Raw genomic sequence first — 18,797 nt, forward strand, 5'->3', positions numbered from 1 at the left:
TTATGGTAATGTTCGGACATCTTATATGAGTTCTCCATGTGAAATGTGATTCTCACTTTCTAGCTTCTTTTAAACATGCTGTATGTCCTGTTAAACCAATGTCGTGACCTTACTCTCACATGACAAATGTCGAAAGTGTGAAGATGAAGAAGAGTAGTTGGAGGTTGACCGTTAGCGAAGAAAGAAAGGTGCATGTCTTTTGCCGAGGTTAGTTGAACCCTCTCCTCTTCGTGGCTCTATAAAACCCCATTCACTCTCCATCCATCAAAACACACACAACACGAGATAACTTCTTCCTTTCCTCCTTTCTCGTTTCGTTCGATATCGTTCGGTGTTTCGAGTCTCACCTCCTTCATGGGCCCTGGAGGACCTGGCGGGCCTGGTGGCCCTGGAGGACCTGGCGGGCCTGATGGTCCTGGAGGGCCTCCTGGACCTGGGTGGGCTCCCCTCCCAGGGGGCCCTTTCCCTGGATGGGGCCCAGCACCGCCAGGGGGCCCATTCTGGGGGCCAGGTTTTGGTGGCTTCCTACCCTCGTGGTTAGTCCTCCCAAGTAAACAGCTCTGATATCTTGTTCAGACACCAATACCGAATCGGTTCTGATGGATCAAAAATAAAAAAAACCGGCTTTTTTTATGTTTTAAAAAAATGTAATTTATTTCTGATTTATTTTCTGTTTGATTGCAGTTTTTACTTCCTGTGCTGCTGCTGCTTACTTCAGGAATGCTGTGGGCCCTTCTTCGGGACGGGCCCAAGGCCGTATGGTCCTCCTCCTCCTTTTTGAAATATTATAAAGTTACAGGGGTGAAGTAGTAAAAGACACACTTGAAGGGAATGAAGGCTGAAAAACTACGGAGAACAACAATTATTCATAAAGATGCTTTTGCAATTATAACGTCGAGGGCTGAAAAAAGTAAAATTGTAATGTCTTTGTAACAATGTACTAGTGCAATATCATTAAATACAAGGGTTTTAATAACTGTTATCGAACTCGAGTCGAGCTCAAACTTTTTATTATGGTCACGAAGGAGATTGCCTAAACCCTGCTCCCTCTCGAGATCGGTCGAAGCGAAGAGGAAAAGTGCCGCCCAAACTCCCATCTTTCTTCGAGTTCCAGCAAAGAGGAAAAGTGCCGCCCAAACTCCCATCTTTCTTCTAGTTCCTGCCATGCGAGGCGCTCTCTGCTCCCTCTCCTCTGCGCTCTTGCGACGGCCCATCGCTTCCATCGGCGCCTCCGGACATCCGCCTCTTTCGCCTTGTCTCCGGTCTCTTCCCCAGGTGCCGTCTTTTTCCTCTTTTGCCCGTATCAGGTTATCTTTTGCACGGCGCCGGTAAACTTTGCTAGAAAATAGGATAAGGCTCTTATGTAGAACATTACAAAGAACTATTGTGAAAGAAAAAAATCACTCTTTTGGATCGTTTACTTTGCACCTCAGTTGGTCGGCAAGTAGCCGGCTGAGAACTCCGTGTCGTTGGTTATAAAGTTTGACTTTTTCTGAGGAAATAAAGCTTCATCATGCTCCATTCCTTACAAGTTACATCCAACTGTCTGCGATTTAAGTTTACTCTCTGCTCACGTATCATCACCGTGTATGTTCATCACACCTTATGCTCGAGAAATGGCATTGCCATATTCCTCTTCCTGCAACTCTTTTTGTCCTATTAGACTTTACTAAATCATATCTGCTTTGTTCCCTGATGTTTATACTTTGTTTTGGAAATATCCCCAAAACCTCCATATTTGTTTTCAGCGTCAAGTTTACACTTTTAAAAGCTCATTAGCTTCCAAACTTGTGGTCAAGTTTTTGATTAATCAACGACATCTATGATTTCACTTGTTGCTAAGATGTTACTACTGAATTCCAATATGCAGTTTGAGTGTTGAATGTTTTATCCATTCTTAAATTGCCTATGTAGTAATCATGATTCATGAATTCTCATGTTTCATTTTTTGTTCTTTCACAAACTTTTTGTGGTTTGTAATAGGCTTATAACTATCAATATTTGGTTTCTATTCTCATATGTTAGCGCAATGAACACGATCAATGTTGGCATTGCCATTTGTGGAGGTGGCTTCTATGAGTTCCAACAAAATGTTAGTAAACTAGCCTGGCTGAGTAGCTAAGCAAAGATCACCATTGCTTACTGCTCCAGTCTTTGTTATCAACTTATCATAGATTATGGATGTAACAAATTCGAATGATTTTGCTACATTTTCTGGAATTAGGTGATAGTGGTATGACCACATAACTCATTGCAATGGTATTTATCTATGTTTTTCCTTCTACTGGTATTGTTTGCCACCACCAGAAAAATCAGTCACGCGAGTTGAAATATTAATGTAAAACTATGTAGCTAAATATTATAGCTAAAACTTCTGCTATTTATTTTTCCCATGATTTTTTTCCCCATCTAGGGATAGTGGTTCATTAATATGTGAGAAAATGAGTGATAAAATTTGTCCTGAAATTTTTGATAAGGATATGGAGGTGGTCTATGGTCAAGACATTTCATAACTCATATACACTCATGCATATGTGGTTTATATGCATGCATATATGTTTAAAAATAATAATATATAACATCACATGTCAAAAAATATGGGGTTAAATCTAATATGTGATATATTGTTTTTATGATAACTAAGAGCATTCCTCTCTCTCTCCCTCTCTCTCTCTCTCACACACACACACACACACACACATAGAGTTGGTACTTGGGTGGTAGATTTGCATCACAAGAGCAAGGTTCGAATCCCTAGGGTTCATTCCCTTAGGGAATAAGTTTCTCCCATATAGGAGGCGTTCAGTTCCATAATTTACCTCCCTTCCACAAGGCCTTGGGGCGTGTAGTGGAGGGGCGTCGGGGTGAGCGTTATCACCTTTTACATCACACACACACACATTAAAATCTTATATATGCAGAAGATTATGAGTGCTTTGAATAATTGATTGCGTTAGTACTTTGATTTTCTTCTAGAGCACCAATTCATTTTTAAACGTTGAAAAAACAACTTCTCAATTTGTAGCTAGGGATTAGAAGTCTATATATTGTTTCTCTGTTCAACAACTTCAGCTTTGTGTTTATTGAGGAAGCTTCTTTTACAATGTTTTCATATGATAACTTATTCTAAATATTTTTTATGATCTAGTAGAATGGAAGAAGCATAGGAAGGGCTTGGATAAGCCGTTATTATTTGTCTTCTACAGGTATGTTATCATGGATTTATTTTGATTATTCAGTTTTGAAAGTTTCTTGGTGATATTTGAAGATTTGATTGAGCGATGACATTCCAAAATCTTAGATATTAGGAGAGATCTATTTATATTTATGGTCTATTGGTTTTTCCCCTCATGCTTGGTCTAATAAGATTAGATTTGAATTGCAGTTTTATAGAAATGGAGTATAATCTATCCACTAAGTGATGCGCAAATATGACTATTTCCATCCCTTGCAAGTTCAATGTTTTTTTAATAGTATTTTGTTGCCACAAATTTTCTTCTTTCCCGTTTCTTTTGTTACCTTCTGGCTATGTATGGCTTGTTAATATGATCAATGTGACATGCATTTCATATTGGTTGGTTAAAACATTGCATTGTAAATACTGTTTCTTTTAAATTCATAACATGTTTGGGTACATATAAGAAATTATACTCATTCAAAGTTTCAGTATGCAGTTGAATCGCTAGTTGAATATGAAAGGGATCCTCCATTTGATGATAGAAGCGTTCTGGACAAACGGTCGTCCCTCGATCTTGCACTATGTCAGCTAGCAAGTGATTTTGATAAAGAATCAAATTTATCATTAGGCCGTTTCTACCATTCACGGCAGATTCCAGTAATCTCAACTGGCTCTCTAAAGCTTGATCTGGCCCTTGGAATTGGAGGATTGCCAAAGGTGATCGCTACTTTAGTGGACATTTAGACAATTTGGTAGCCATTTTTTCTTTTTATATATTGATTTGAGTTGTATTTTACAGAGAGTCATTCATTTGAAGCTCATGGCATAGGATTTTAGGCACACTTGAAGCATTTGTGATATTTGTTGTTTCCTTTTTTGTGATTGAAATGATACAATTTATATTACAGGTACATGGAAATTGATGAGATAATGAACTTGATTAAACTATGATATTAGATGGTTGCGCTTTAACTATATCTTTAACATTTTCACTCACAATTTCCAATTTTGGATCTGTTTTCTTGTTACAGCCAAACATTTATCCAAAGTTTTTTTTCTTCCAAGATATGTTTGATATGACACTAGAGTGATGATATGAAACTTGTATGTTAAGAAAATAATTCAAGAGTGTTCATGTATTGCTTCAAAGATGACATATTGTTTAGTCTTCTGCAAGAGTGCTTTTTAGCTCTTTTTAGAAAATTGTTTCTTTCTTGATATGCATGATGAATGTATCTAATTTAGGTACTTATAAGCTTTTTATCGGCAATGCAATATTATTTCTCTTCAAATCTATTGCTAGTAACATATTTTGTCATCCCAAACCAACTGAACCATATTTCTTGATGTGTCCACTAATTTGCAGGGAAGAATGGTTGAGATTTATGGGAAAGAATCCTCTGGAAAAACTACACTCGCTCTTCACATTATAAAGGAAGCTCAAAAGCTTGGAGGTTCATTACTTTGTTTTATATTATAATCATAGAAACCTAAATCTTCAACACCAAATAGACCTTTTGTTTCTTTGTTTTCTGTTTATTCAACACAGCGCGAAATTTTGCCAGCACAAGCTATGTGAATGCACAATTGTATACCAGAAAGTATTGTTGCAACATAACGATCTTGATCTATATAAAGTAAATTATTCATGCTATCCAATTTAGAAGGACAAGGAGAGGTTGCCACCCACAAGTGGCAAGATTCAATAAAGGGATAAGATTTCATGCAGCCAACCCTAAATAATGAGGCTCCCATACATTGTGCTGAATACATAATACAGCCTAGTTTTCAAGTAATTTTAAGGAATCAATATTATATTCCATTATCTCCCCTGAAAACCAGTTCAACATCATGATCTCGACAACCAGTACTTATGGGTTCTATTCATTAGTTGGATCTAGTTTGAGACCATAAATTTTCCTCGGTGTGGCTATAATACCATTAGTAAAAAATTGGAACACAATTTTAAAGAGGACCACTGATCAAAAGTAACCAGCACCAAGCATTAGCTATCTTTTAATCTCTTCATTTTGAACTTCCCTTACAATGCATCCCTTCTTGAGTTTTGCCTCTAGTACTCCCGGAAATTTGCAGCATGAAATGCAGCTTTTATTAATATGCAAAATCAATTAAATCTCTCCAATAAATGAGAAATTGAAAGAAAATATGGTAGGGACATGTTTAAAAACAACAAGTATATATATATAGGCAGATAGGTAGAAGAGTTGAATCTATTAAAGTGGAAACTATAAGTAGTAGAGGGGAAAAAAAGTATATAGTAATAAAAGATGATTTAGTTAATTTGAATGTCATTACTGACATAGCATACAACTCAATGAACGGAAAGGTTTATATATCCAATCCCAAGTAGCTACAAAGACATGGCTTAATCAGAAATGATGAGGATAATCACTAGTTTTGCTTTATATAGCATTCTATCTTAAAGAAGACTAAGTTGCTTTCACATTTGGTTATTTTTACTTGGTGGATGTGCTTTATGATATCCTTTTTTAAAATCAAATAACATTGGTCTCTTGCATTGTGTTTTATTGTTTTACATTCATTCTATCTTTTGATCTCATATTCAGTTTTCTGTCAGTTGAACATTATTGTTCATTTTATTTTGCAGGATGTTGTGCTTATTTTGATATAGAGAATGTGTTGGATCTCGCTTTAGCAGAAAGGATAGGTGTAAATATAGGCAATCTTCTGATTTCAAGAGCTGAATGTGCTGAACATTCACTAAGCATAGTGAATACACTCGTAAATAGTGGATCTATTGATGTTATCGTGGTGGATAGCGTATGCACTTATAGCTCCAAAGACATTATTCATTGCTATATGTTTTGTAAATCTTCTACTTTTTTCCACATTAGTTGATAAAACTTTGAAGTAAGCATTTTTCAGGAGGAAGGCATAAGTATAATTTGTTTATTTCTCATTTTGTCTTTATCCGCATATCTCCCATCCATCATATTATAGTTCATTGTTGTTCTCTTTTAATAAATCACTCTTCTTGGTCTTTCATCAGCAGGCATTGAACATTTTAGAATAAATTTTTTGATTGTATGAATTATTAGTACTTTTACATCTCATATCCTTAATTCTTTTTTCTTTTTCTAAAAACAACTCTCAATGTTGAGAAAAAGATCTATGCAGCAGAAAGTAAATTGTGTCTTCTTTTTGACTCAAGATAATTTTGCTTTCATTAGTGATTATATGAAGTTCTACCTGGAATATTTTATGGATAAAGTACTTGTATCTAGGGATATGGTTAATCTGACATCTCTGAATGAGAAACTCACTACTCTTATTGCCACTTGACCTGCTCAGCATAATTGAAATAGTTTTTTTAGTTTATGTTTTATTAACTCATAATTGATTTCTTTCTTTTAAGCATCATATACTTGTACCGAATGGCCTCCAATGCATGGTAAACTCAGATCTTGAGAAATTCAATTTAGATTTGAGACTGATAGTTCATGATCAGATACGCACAGAATGAGCCTCTTTATTTACTTTATTTGGCTGAGATTCTTTCTTTTGAGCTTTCAAAAAGGAAACTGTTAGTTCGGGACTGAGATTCTTTCTTTTGAATACAGATTTTAATTAACATCACCAATCTAGTTGCAAATTTTTGTGGTGCATATATCATATTCGAATCTAATCAGCATGATCTGAGGTGCTAATTTGCTATATTATCGGCTAATACATTTCAGTGGCGACTATTCTACTGACATTGTTATCAATATGATAGGTAGCAGCCCTTATTCCCCAATGTGAAATTGAATCTACAATAGATATGAATCGTCCTGAGGTGCAATCTAGGTTGATGACTCGAGCACTCCGAAAGATTCATCATTCCTTATGCCGGTCAGAAGCTCTCATCATTTTTATTAATCAGGTACATATGAAATCTCACTAATCCTGAAATTGTATTCCTAAAAATTGTCTCGGAAAAAGATGAACATGAGCCATCAGTATACATTTTTTACCTTTTGCATCGATGTTTTTTTTTCTTTTCTTTTTTGGCATGAGACTATGAGAGCATCTCATGTAGTTTACCAGATTATCTAAAGTCAATAATATATTATATTAAGGATATTGCAACTTTTAACTACACTATGCTATGTTTTCATTGTTATAGATTTTATTCTCAACATACAATCTCCTGAAGTGCAATGTCTATTTTAGTAATATCTCTTCTTTCTTTTTTGCTTTTCTTCTTTGAGTGATATAAACTCCAATCCAATCAACTGAGGGAGTATAAGTTATTATAAGTCGGGAGTTAATTCTTCGAGACAGAAGAAAAAGAATGGAAATACATAGATAAAATGATTAATGGATGTCTAATTGTTTGGTTTTGGAGTTTTTACAGAGTTAGTTACTGGGAGAAAATAGTAATTTCATCTTTTATGAGAGAAATATCACTCATAATAATACGCGAATAAAAGGATCCAATTTGAATGCTACGTAATAAAAACATAATTATATACAAGATAACATTCTAATTAGCCCATCAAATGAGGAAGCGGAAGTCTAAAAAAGACTTGGTTAACAATAATAAGATAGAGCCTAATGACATAGAAGGATTCATATAGCTGATCCCATCTAGTGTGATAAGACTTGGTTGTTGTGGTTGTTGTTGTATAACATTCTAATTAGCTATTCGTTTAATGACATTAATAATACAATATAAAGGTACTATACAAATTTGTTCGATACAATGATATAAAGCTAACCGAGAACGATTCAGTTTAGAGGAAGCTTGGATTTTCTTTATATATTCATAGAGATGTTCTAGTTTCAAAATAAATGCCCAAGGATTAAAAGCACGAAGAACAGGTGTTTATACACTTAAAATTTGGAACTTACAATAAAATATAGATATGTCCAAATGATTAATCAGATTTTCCTCTCTGAATAAAATAGGAACAGAGTAATTTGAGAAGAAAGGTCTTGGAGTTCTAAACTAACACTGTTGGTTTATTGGAAATACTAGAGGACTGGAAGACATTTTCAAGAAGATTAGATTGACCATGTTTGGCTGAATCTACCTTTTATAAGCTTAGACGAGTGAGCTATAGTTGACATTGGTTTAAACATTTTAGGACAGTTGCTGGGCCTAATAGGGTTTAGGGTTTTAGCCGATGTTGGTTCAAATATTTTAGGGTTTAGGCTCAATGAAAGAATAGTTGTCTAATGTGCTTGGTAATGCTATACTATGAAGAAAGTATTGATTCTAACTTCAAAGAAATTGTTGAAGAAGTGAAATAGGGTTTTAGGAGAAAACTTGAGTTTTCCGGAAATGATGAGTCAACACTGTCTGGCTGTCTACATCCATTTACTCGTAGATATATATTGTTTTGCATTTTTAATAAATTCGAGTTTGGGATTCAACAAGAGAACAAGTTTTTTCATGTTAGACTAAAAGAACACAGTACAATTATGCTACTAGTCTCCGAGTCAAGGGCTCGGCTACTACATCTAATTTCACTCTATAGTAGTATCGTTCGTCAATCTTCAATTTTGAACTATGAACTTAAATATAATATTGGACATTGACCATTCACAACCAGGAAGGTTCATGAGTACAATCACAATCTTAATAATTTTCAAAGTAGAAAAAGAGTATTGAAAACTAAAAAAAGAGAGAAAAATATAGGAGTAAAAGTCTACACCTAATTATTTGGCATTCTTGCTGTGTGACCTATAAGTCATGGGTTTGAGTCTCTGAAATAGTCTCTTGTAAAGTAAGATTATGTACAATAGACCCTTTCCCCGTATTAGCGGGAGCTTTGTGCACCGGGTTGTCCTTGTTCCTTCTCGGTCCGCCTGGTACGCTCTGGTTAGGGTATCAGTTATTAGTTCATACTCTTCGTGACACTCGGTATTGTGCAATATTTAGCCATTCTTGTATTGCTATATGAATTTCCTTATCAATGTAGGAGAGCCTTCTTTCTTATACATGCCATAAGACCTCGACAACATGCCGTTTAATGTTTTAATCTACATAATTTTGATCATGTGAAGTTTGCGAGTTGAATGATGAGTTTAAGTTAATAATTTGTTGTGACAAGGTTTACTTGTCCTTTATGCATTAAATTGGATCCACTCCGAGAAACATGATATGCAACTTCTTTTGGGTGTTCTTTAAAGCAATATCTGATTGTGAATTTAATGACTAGGTTAGAGACAATGTGGGCCGTAGGCATGGATTTGTAGATCAAAATGAGATCACATGCTGCGGAACTGCCTTACGATTCTATGCTGCAGTACGAATGAGAGCTAGAAGGAAATGCTTGCTTTACAATGACAATACGGTATGCGTTTCCATGTTCCTAGTTTTTAATAATTGCCACTAGGTGTGTATGAGTAGAGTTCTACTTGTTTTGGATTATGCTCGAGTCTTTATTTGTTTGTAAGAGTAGTTCTACATTAGATGCCCGGTATCCTTCCCGTCCAAGACTACTCTTCGAATTTTGAAGTTGAAAAAGATGATAATTTCAAAAGGGATGGTCCTGATGCTAATTTAATTTTGAAGTATTTTTTACTTGTGTTTTCTGCTTTGTTTTTCTTTTCCTTCACTTCGTTTATCAATGACCTTGTAGGCTTCCTTTCATGTGGAAACTTGATTCTAAATTCTCCTTCGTATCTAATGTTAACCATCATCATAAACAATCGAGTATAATTCTAGTTATTGCATTTCCTTCCGCCGCTGCTCGTGCGATCATCAGCATTTTTTTTTGATATCTAATGAGGCTTGCTTGCGGTGTTGTTCAGGCCACTGGCATTGCTATATCGATTGAAATCATCAAAAACAAGCTTGCGCCTGCGATGAAGAGGGCTGACCTAAACATAGAATTTGGAAGAGGTCTCCGCCGCGAGGAAGAACTTCTCGAAATCGCCACAAAGCATAGATTCATCAAAAAGGAACAAGATGGGTATTGGATACAAGGAGAGTATTACAAAGATCAACAAGCAGCTGAAAGGTACCTCGCCGCAAATAACAGTCTGACGAGCGACCTTACAGATCTATTAAGAGATCAATTGTTCAATGAGACAACAGAAAGTGGACGACAAACTGAGATGATCGAGCAGTCGTAATCTCCATTGTATTTGCGAAGAAATCTTCGCTGTTCATTGATGAAAAAGTGTTGTTTAATCTTTCTATTCAAGAGTTGATCATCAATTTATAAACAGTAGTCTGCAGTTGAAAGGATTTTAATTTTATGGGATATTTATTTGATCTGTTTGAACGAATTATTGTATTTTGTAGTCTGCAATTTCTTGCATGATTATTCTTTTAAACTTTATAATTTTATGTAGCAGTTCTTTTTGCCTTATTCAAATTATTCATTTTCTTATTGAGTTCGTTCAAATTTAACTGTTCAAGTAAAGTTGTTATCTTGTAATTGAGATAAAATATGGATGTAATAAATAAAATTATTATTATTATTATTATTATTGTTATTATTATTATTTAAATGGATAATTTAAAAGGGTAAAAATTAAAAAGATGCCCTAATTATCCTTTTCTTTTTAAAGGGTGCATTTTTTTTTTTTTAAATAAAATTCAAACAAAGAGAAGTTATATTGCGGGTGCGGAGGTGTAATGGTAAAGTATTTACAAAAAATAAATAAGTAAAATATTCATGGAGGATCAAATTCGTCCGCAAATAAATATTTCTGGTCGATTAGATGGCTTTTGTGAGCATTTTCTGATCCAACCGATCGCATTAAATCATGTCAAATCTTAAGGATTCATGATATGGTATGATCCATCCGATCGATGAATGAGATATCGAGATACAGGAAAAATGGGAAGGGGAGCCCGTTTATATAACTTGAGGTTGTTCCATTAAAAAAAAAAAAAAATTAGAGAGAAAGCTGTAGATAAAGGTGTCAATATATTAAATTGAGTCGAATAATATGAAAATAATGATATTAAAGTTTGAGTTTGAAAAATATATATGATATTCGAAGTTCAAAAATATAAATATTTTTAGCTCGAATTCAATATAAAATTTGAGCTCAAGTTTGATACGATTTGTTCAAATTTGGATTCGAACATATTTGAACTATAATTCAAAAATCACCTAGATTTAAATTTAATATATTTAAGTTTAAATAATTATGAGTTTGAGTTTGATTTGCGAGCAGACTCGTGAATATTTGAACAAAATATTATAAGTTCAAATTTAATTTAAAAAGTTATTAAATATATTTAAGTTCGGTTGGAATTCAATAATTTTAAATATCAATCAAATATTTTTTTTATCCGATTCAAAAAAAAAATTAAAAAAAAAACCTCACGAATGGGTTTGATTGGTTTGCACCGGTTAGTAGGACGAAGCTACATGTTTATATATTACAATACATTCAACCGAAATTTACCAAAAACTCTTCAAAATCCCTAAAAGACCCCTCTTTAGTGGTTAAAAAGGATGCGTCGACAGCCGCAACACCTTTGGGAAGAGAGGCAGGACATCGGAAGCAAACGGAGGCGAGGAAGGAAGAGGAGATTTGCAGTCGGCCGGTTGTAGGAGCTGGAGATTTGCAGCGATCGGTTGGGCTACGCTAGAGATAGGTAGGGGGTGGGGGGCCGATGGGGTCCAATTATTTATTCTCTTCAATTTTTAATATAAATTTATATATTGTACATGTTATATACTACATGAATACATATAAATTTATTATAAATTTTTTTATTAGATAATTAAACATGATTTATTTTATAAAATTATAAAATTATTTGTATTGCTTAATGATAAATTTTTTTAATAGTATGATTTATCCTATAAAATACTAAAATGAAATCATTAGTATAAAACATCTACCTTTTGAGAACTCAAATTATTTAAGTTTCCAGTGTCACCTTTAATGTAAGGAGTTTCTTCGTAAAAAAAATTAATTTATTTTTTTAATATCATATATTAAATTGATAAGAATAAATAATATCTTTTAACATCATCGACTCAAGATATTTATATAAATTTTTATACTATAGTTACAGCTAAATCTTGAACTTTAGATCCCTGATTAATAATTCTATAAAAATGACTAATAATCATTGAAATTCTTTTAGGTATAAAAAATGATATTAATTTAATTTAATTTTGAGTTTTATTAAATTAATTGAATGTTAGTTTGTAAAGAGTCTAGATTTTTAATAAAATAAAATTTTTAATAATTTTTTCTTACAAATAAAATTTTTAAAAAATAAAAAGGATGAGACTGAATCAAAGTTAGAAATACTAGCCCATCCGATGCTGAAGCCCCAAGCGCTGGTGGCGATTGAACTTTGAAGCTGTGTCTGAAACGCCGAAGCCCTGAGCCTACGTCCGAAATCCCGAAGCCCCAAGCCTTCAATTGAAGCTTCGTCTGAAACGTCGAAGTCCCAAACGACAATTGAAACTTTGCCCGAAACGGTGATAAGGAAAAAAAATTAGAAACCCTAGATTAATTTTTTGTATCTATTTCTTTCAATTGAAGCTTCGCTCAAAACAATGATTTTTATATCTATTTTTATCTTACTAATTGTATTATAATGATTAAAGTAGTTTTGTTTTTCATTTTTGCAAGTTTTATTGCTACAGAACATACTATAGATGAACAAGTGAAAATTTTGAAATTGTATATGTTGCTCTTTTTTTATAAGTTATTTTAAATTATAGTTTAGTTTTAGAATAGTACGTGTTACTCTACTTTTGTATAAGTTGATTTATATTATAGTTTTATTTTAATATTTTTATAGTAAGTTAAATTATTATTATTTCTTTATTAAAAATTAGAATATATATATAAATTATTATTATTTCATATATTTATATGAATGCTTATACTTTTTTATAATTGATTATCTAAAAAAAATTAATCCCCTTTTAATTTTTCGCACTCCGTTCTGAATGCGATTGACGACGATGCAGTGAGAATGAGGACTAGCTACGTTAGTGACTGCGGAGTCAGAGACATCTCAAGAAAAATCGAACGCGATCTGAGGTCAGAGAATGTTAGGCATGACCCGATCGAGAAGTATTTTTTTTAATATTATCTAACTTGATTTATATATATATATATTTTAATATGGTATAAAAATTTGAAATTTAGAGTTTTTTTATATAGTTTAGAGATTATTTTGAATTTGTTCTAAATTTAGCACACAGCTTAAACATTTCTTATATTAAAATTTAATTTTTTATATAACATAACAAAAATAAAAGAATAATAAGATGTGATTGAATGTAGATGCAGCGGAGGCCGATAAGAGGGGGATGAATTACTTCTGAAAAATTAAAATGATATCCTCCTCGGATCTTTCAACTCAAAGATAAGCAACTATAATAAAATTAAGAGCAGAAATAAAAGGAGACAAGAATTTAACCTGGTTACAACCAAGAGGGTTGTTAATCCAGAGCAGTAAGAAAGATGCAGTAGAAGATCTCCTTTGCTGAAGGCGGAGAAGCCTTTTACACACTTAAAACGCTCACAAGTTGCTAAAAAAGACTATAGAATTGATTGCTTGAGTTGTTATTTCTTTCCTAGCTCCAGGGGCCTTTATATAGTTCCTGGAAAGTCTATCCCGAGGGTCCAAGACGCCTCCAACAAGGTCCAAGGCGCCTCCAACGAGAAAGGGATAAAACTTTATCGAAATAGCTCAACGTTCACTTCTGCCGGGTCCGAGGCGCCTTCAACAGAGGTTGAAGGCGCCCTCAAGCTGGAGGCGCCTCCAAGCCTGATGGAGGCGCCTCCAAGCTGGCTGGCAGCTTTTCCAGCTTGGTTGCTTCTTTGCTTCGTCTTTCGAAGTCTCGTTCTTTTGGGTGATTTCGGCCAACCGAAATAGGGCTCACCCGAACCCAATTTCCGGCCTTCTCCTCGAGCAGGCTTCCGTCCGGCTTCTCGTCCCTCGAACGTCGCGTATATTCTTCTCGTCCACCGGAGTACTCTTCCGCAGCTCTCTCGTCCTTCGGACGCACCGAGCCTGTCAGCTCCCTTCCCGTGCCGTCCTTCTCGCTAGTTGCGTCTTCCGCTCGACTTCCTGCGCTCTTAAGCTCCTGCACACTCAGACATAGGGATCAAACAAAGCAGGACCTAACCAACTTGGTTGATCACATCAAAACACCCACGGGGACCAACAATCTCCCCCTTTTTGATGTGCATCAACCCAAGTTCAAGTTAGGGTAAAAATAGACAAAAAAGTAATTTTAAAAGGAAATTACTAAACTAACATATTAAGCATCAGTTTGCAATAAATAAAATTGCAACTACTAAATTAAGAGTTAACCAAAAATATTTTTAATTTTGAAAAAAAACTCTTTCCCCCTAAACATGTACTTTTTTAAACTTGTACCTATCTCTCCCCCTTTGATCACAATAAAAATGGGGTAGCAGAAAAAGTTTTAGCAAAAAAAAAAATTTTAAGTTAGAAAAAATTTCTAATTTACGATGGAAAAATGTCTAAGTAATTTTTTTTTGGAATTTAAAAAAAAATTAAGTAAAATTTCTAAGTGACAAAAGAATTCTAACTAAAATGATTTGTTTGGATTTTTCAAAATAATTTCTAAGTCAAAAAATTGATTTTTGAAAAAAAAATTCTAAATAAAACTTTCAAGAGACATTTCTCTAGATAAAAATGAATTTATAAGGAAATGTTTAAAAATTTTTCAAAGCATTATTTAATTCTAATTTTAATGCTTTTATCAGAAAGTTAATTAAACATTTTCATTTTGATATTTCGGCTTCCAGGTCGTGGCGAGGCAGTAGACCTTCTTGGTTATTGGAGCAACAACTACTTCCTTAAACAAAGCTTCCATAAAGAAATTCAAAGTTTAATTTTCTTACTGTAAGATTTTAATAAACTAAATTAATTTAGCACAGATTTTGGAACCCAATAGAGGTTTCTTCCTACAGGGTTATTCAAAAATTTAGGGGGTACATAGTTCTTGGGCACTATTTTAAGTTGACCCTGAAGGTTTCTAATGTACCAATTCAATTTTCCATAAATTTTTAATTTTGAATTTGGAAATTTATTTGTTTTTAAAAATGCATCAGATTTCAATTTTTCAATTTCTAATTTTAATTTATCATTTTCTGATTTTAGATGATCATACATTTCTAACGGACATGCTTTTGCTAGGTTCAATTTTAATTCAACATTTTCTTTTTTTCTAATTTGAATAAGTCTTTAGAAAGAGACTTAATAAAGCGAAAAGATTGAGTGGGGGTTAGATTGCGTACCTGACTTACCTAACTCGGTGTCGCTCCCCCTTCATCGTCGCTCTCTGCTGAAGATGTTCCTCCCCCTTCATCTATGCTCATCTCTGAGCTTGACTCTTCTTCTATCTGATGGTTAGCCATTAGCGCTAACCCCGAGAAGACTTCGATGTTTGATTCGGAAGACGACGAATCTGACCAAGTGGCCTTCAGGTTCTTGTGCTTGGAGGATTCTGGCTTCTTGTACTTGACCTTTTCTTTCCGCTCGCTCTTTAATTTCGGGCAATCATCCTTGATGTGCCCTTCTTCATTGCAGTTGTAGCAACGAATCGTTCTCCTTTTTCGCTCATTGCTTCTGCGATCTAAATTTGTTAGATTTAAAAAACTTATTAAATCGTCTTACCATTAATGCAGCCTCGTTTTCGTCGACCGAGGCTTCGGAGTCAGAACCGTTTGCTCTTGCCTTCAAAGCAAAGTTCTGACTTGTCTTTTCTACTCCAATGGGCTCTGCAATTCGAGATTCGTGGAGTTCAAAAGTTGAAAATAATTGTTCTAGAGTACTTATCTCGAAGTCCTTAGAGATGTAGTACGCATCTACTAAGGACGCCCATTTTTGAGTTCTCGGGAAGGCGTTGAGCGCGTATCGGATCGAGTCCCGGTTCGTTACTGTAGGTCCCTTTGGAGGCCGGCAAGAGGGGAGGGGTGAATTGCCCTACAAAAATTAAACCAAAACATTTCTCGGATATTCAACTAATTTAAGGAACTTGTAATTAAAAAGAAACAGAGACTAAATAAACAGAATCTAAAATAGACGCAGAGGGTTTACTTGGTTTGCAATCAGAGGATTGCTAATCCAAGGCAAAGATGACGCTCTATCTGATTCTCCTCTGGGCGGAGTAGCCTCTTACAGCGTTGACAGTACAAAAGAAAATAAAGCACAGAGAAAAATAAATTACAAGTGAGTTGAATGATCTGTGCAAACCAGTGCTATATTTATAACACTGGTCGGGGCGCCCCGAAGGGGTTCCGGGCGCCCTGGGGGGATAAAACTTTATCCTCCAACGTTCAGATCGAGTTTGACTCGATCTGGTCAATATCTTCGGTCCGGGCAACCCGGAGGGTTCCGGGCGCCCCGGACCCCAAAAGTCAACTCTGGTTGACTTTTTCCATCCGATCGCTCTGCTTCGGTTCAGCTCGTCTCAGTCCGGGTTTTCAACTCCGGCTCTGCTAGCTTGGGTGATCTCGACCATCCGGAATAGGGCTCACCCGAACCCAAGTTCTGGCCTCCTCCTCGAGCAGCCTTCCTTCCCGGTTTCTCGTCCCTCGAACGCCGCGCACGTTCTTCTCGTCCACCGGTATACTCTTCCGCGGACACCTCGTCCCTCGGACGCACCGAGCCCGTCGGCTCTCTCCCCGTGCCGTCCTTCTCGTTAGTCGCGTCTTCCGCTCGATTTCCTGTGTTCCTAAGCTCCTGCACACTTATACACAAGGGTTAAACAAACGCAGGACCTAACTTAGCTTGTTTGATCACATCAAAACACCTTGGGGTTCCAACAATCTCCCTCTTTTTGATGTGAGCAACCCAAGTTAAGTTAGGGTAAACATATGCAATAAAAACAATTTATATTCAAATAAGTCCAAGTATTTTTCAATTGAAAAATTATATTACCTCCCCCTAGACTTAACATACTTCTCCCCCTTTGATCACATAAAAATCGGGGTTATAAACAAGTCTAAGGTAAATTCTAAAAAAAAAAATTTTAAGTGTAAATTTTTTTAAAAAATTGTCTAAGTAAAGACACTCTTCAGAAATTTTCTTTCGAAGAAAAAAAATTTAAGTAAAACATTTTTCAGAAAAAAAACAGTCATAAGTGTTAACTAATTTTTTTTTTTAAATTTTAAGTTTGAAACTTATTTCAATATTTCCTAATTTTTTTTTATTTTCAGAAAAAAAATTTCTAAGTTAATATTCATAAGAAACAATTCTAAGTCAATTTAAAATAAATTCTAAGTCAATTTTAAAAATTTCTAAGTCAAATTTTTTTTAAAATATTTTCTAATACAAATTGAATAACTCTTTTAAAGCATTAAGTAATTTAAATTAATGCTTTTTCAGTTAGTCAATTAAACTTTTCATTTCGATACTTGGCTTCCAGGTCGTGACGAGACACTAGACTTTCTTGGTTATTGGAGCAACAACCACTTCCTTAGACAAAGCCTCATAATGAAATTAGTTGTTTAATTTCCTTGCTGAAAATGCTAAGCCTAATTTTAATTTTAAATTAAATAGGTTTTTGGAACCCAGTAGAGGTTCCTACCTATAGGATTAACCAAGTATTTCCTAGGTACATAGATTTTTGATATATTTCTAATTTGACTTTGATGAAATCTATAATACTAATTTAAACCTCTATAATTTCTAAAAGTAGAAATATTTGAACCATTAGATTTTTTTCAATCTTTCTATTTCTTCTTTTAGTTTTTCATTTTCAATTTTCAATTTTTCAAAATCCTCTAAAAGACATGATTTTGCCAAAATTCTTTTTATTTCTAAAATTTCATTTTCTAATTTGGTATTTTTATTTTCTAATTTATACATGGATTTTGCTATTGCCTTAATACCAAAGTAAAGTTCATCAGGGGATAAGAGGCATACCTCACTTACCATATCAGACTTGAAGCCTGAATCTCCCCCTGATTCGCTACTTTCATCTGAGGTCGCTCCCCCTTCATCGATACTGGGTTCTGATGTACTTTGTCCTTCGTAGCTTGCCATCAGTGCTATCCCGGCATATTCTTGAATCTCGGACTCAGATGAAGAAGTGTCGTCCCAAGTAGCTTTTAGGTTCTTGTGCTTCTTGGGAATCTTGCCTTTGTCATTCTTTAGTTCTGGGCAATCTTCTTTTAGGTGTCCTTCCTTTTGACACTGGTAGCAACGCATTCTTCTTCTATTTCTTGGATTCTTTTTACTCTGCATTTCTTTGAATTTATTAGATCTAAAAAACTTTTTAAAATTTCTTACCATGTACGTGTAGGACCGTTAGAGTCGATAGAGGGGGGGGGGGGTGAATATCGATTCGAAAATTTAGAGTATAAACGCAGCGGAAAAGTAAAATAGACACAAATATTTTTTACTTCGTTCGGAGCCTGTGATGACTCCTACTCGAAGGCCCGTGGTCCTTGACCACTTTCGTTGGGCAATCACTAACAATTCGAATATAATTACAAAAATGAACACAGGAACTGCTAGTGAAAATAAAGCAATACCGACAAGGAAATTAAATAAGAACCGAAGGAGCACTTTGTCGGAGCTTTGTTGGCGTCGCACTGAACGTCGAGCAGCAAGACCAGCAGTAGAAGAGTTCTCAGATTGATTGATAATTGATTCTGAAGATCCTGCCTGGGG

The 18,797-nt window shown here is 34.7% G+C and overlaps 1 protein-coding gene across 2 annotated transcripts; it reads left to right on the plus strand.

Annotated features, from left to right (window-relative positions):
• Positions 1 to 274: 274 nt before the first annotated feature.
• On the plus strand, positions 275 to 10,497 carry LOC122025126 (DNA repair protein recA homolog 2, mitochondrial-like). 2 transcript variants are annotated; one of them, XM_042583889.1, is made up of 9 exons: positions 275 to 550; positions 685 to 1,275; positions 3,152 to 3,206; positions 3,675 to 3,895; positions 4,545 to 4,632; positions 5,808 to 5,980; positions 6,936 to 7,082; positions 9,367 to 9,501; positions 9,962 to 10,497. In XM_042583889.1, exons 2-9 carry the CDS (start codon positions 1,165 to 1,167, stop codon positions 10,283 to 10,285), a joined length of 1,254 nt encoding a protein of 417 aa, XP_042439823.1. In that variant the 5' UTR covers positions 275 to 550; positions 685 to 1,164; the 3' UTR covers positions 10,286 to 10,497. The 2 variants fall into 2 exon arrangements, with proteins under 2 accessions (XP_042439823.1, XP_042439822.1); XM_042583888.1 differs by having other exon boundaries at positions 275 to 536.
• Positions 10,498 to 18,797: the final 8,300 nt, after the last annotated feature.

The sequence above is a fragment of the Zingiber officinale genome, chromosome 9B (assembly GCF_018446385.1).
Source record: "Zingiber officinale cultivar Zhangliang chromosome 9B, Zo_v1.1, whole genome shotgun sequence".
Taxonomy (NCBI): Eukaryota; Viridiplantae; Streptophyta; class Magnoliopsida; order Zingiberales; family Zingiberaceae; genus Zingiber; species Zingiber officinale.

Bases quoted from the DNA above. Each gene is read 5' to 3' on its own strand.
- LOC122025126 (XM_042583889.1), top strand. From the start codon at position 1,165: ATGCGAGGCGCTCTCTGCTCCCTCTCCTCTGCGCTCTTGCGACGGCCC. The intron at 7,083-9,366 runs GTACATATGAAA...TTTAATGACTAG, and splicing joins TCATCATTTTTATTAATCAG to GTTAGAGACAATGTGGGCCG. The intron at 9,502-9,961 runs GTATGCGTTTCC...GGTGTTGTTCAG, and splicing joins TGCTTTACAATGACAATACG to GCCACTGGCATTGCTATATC.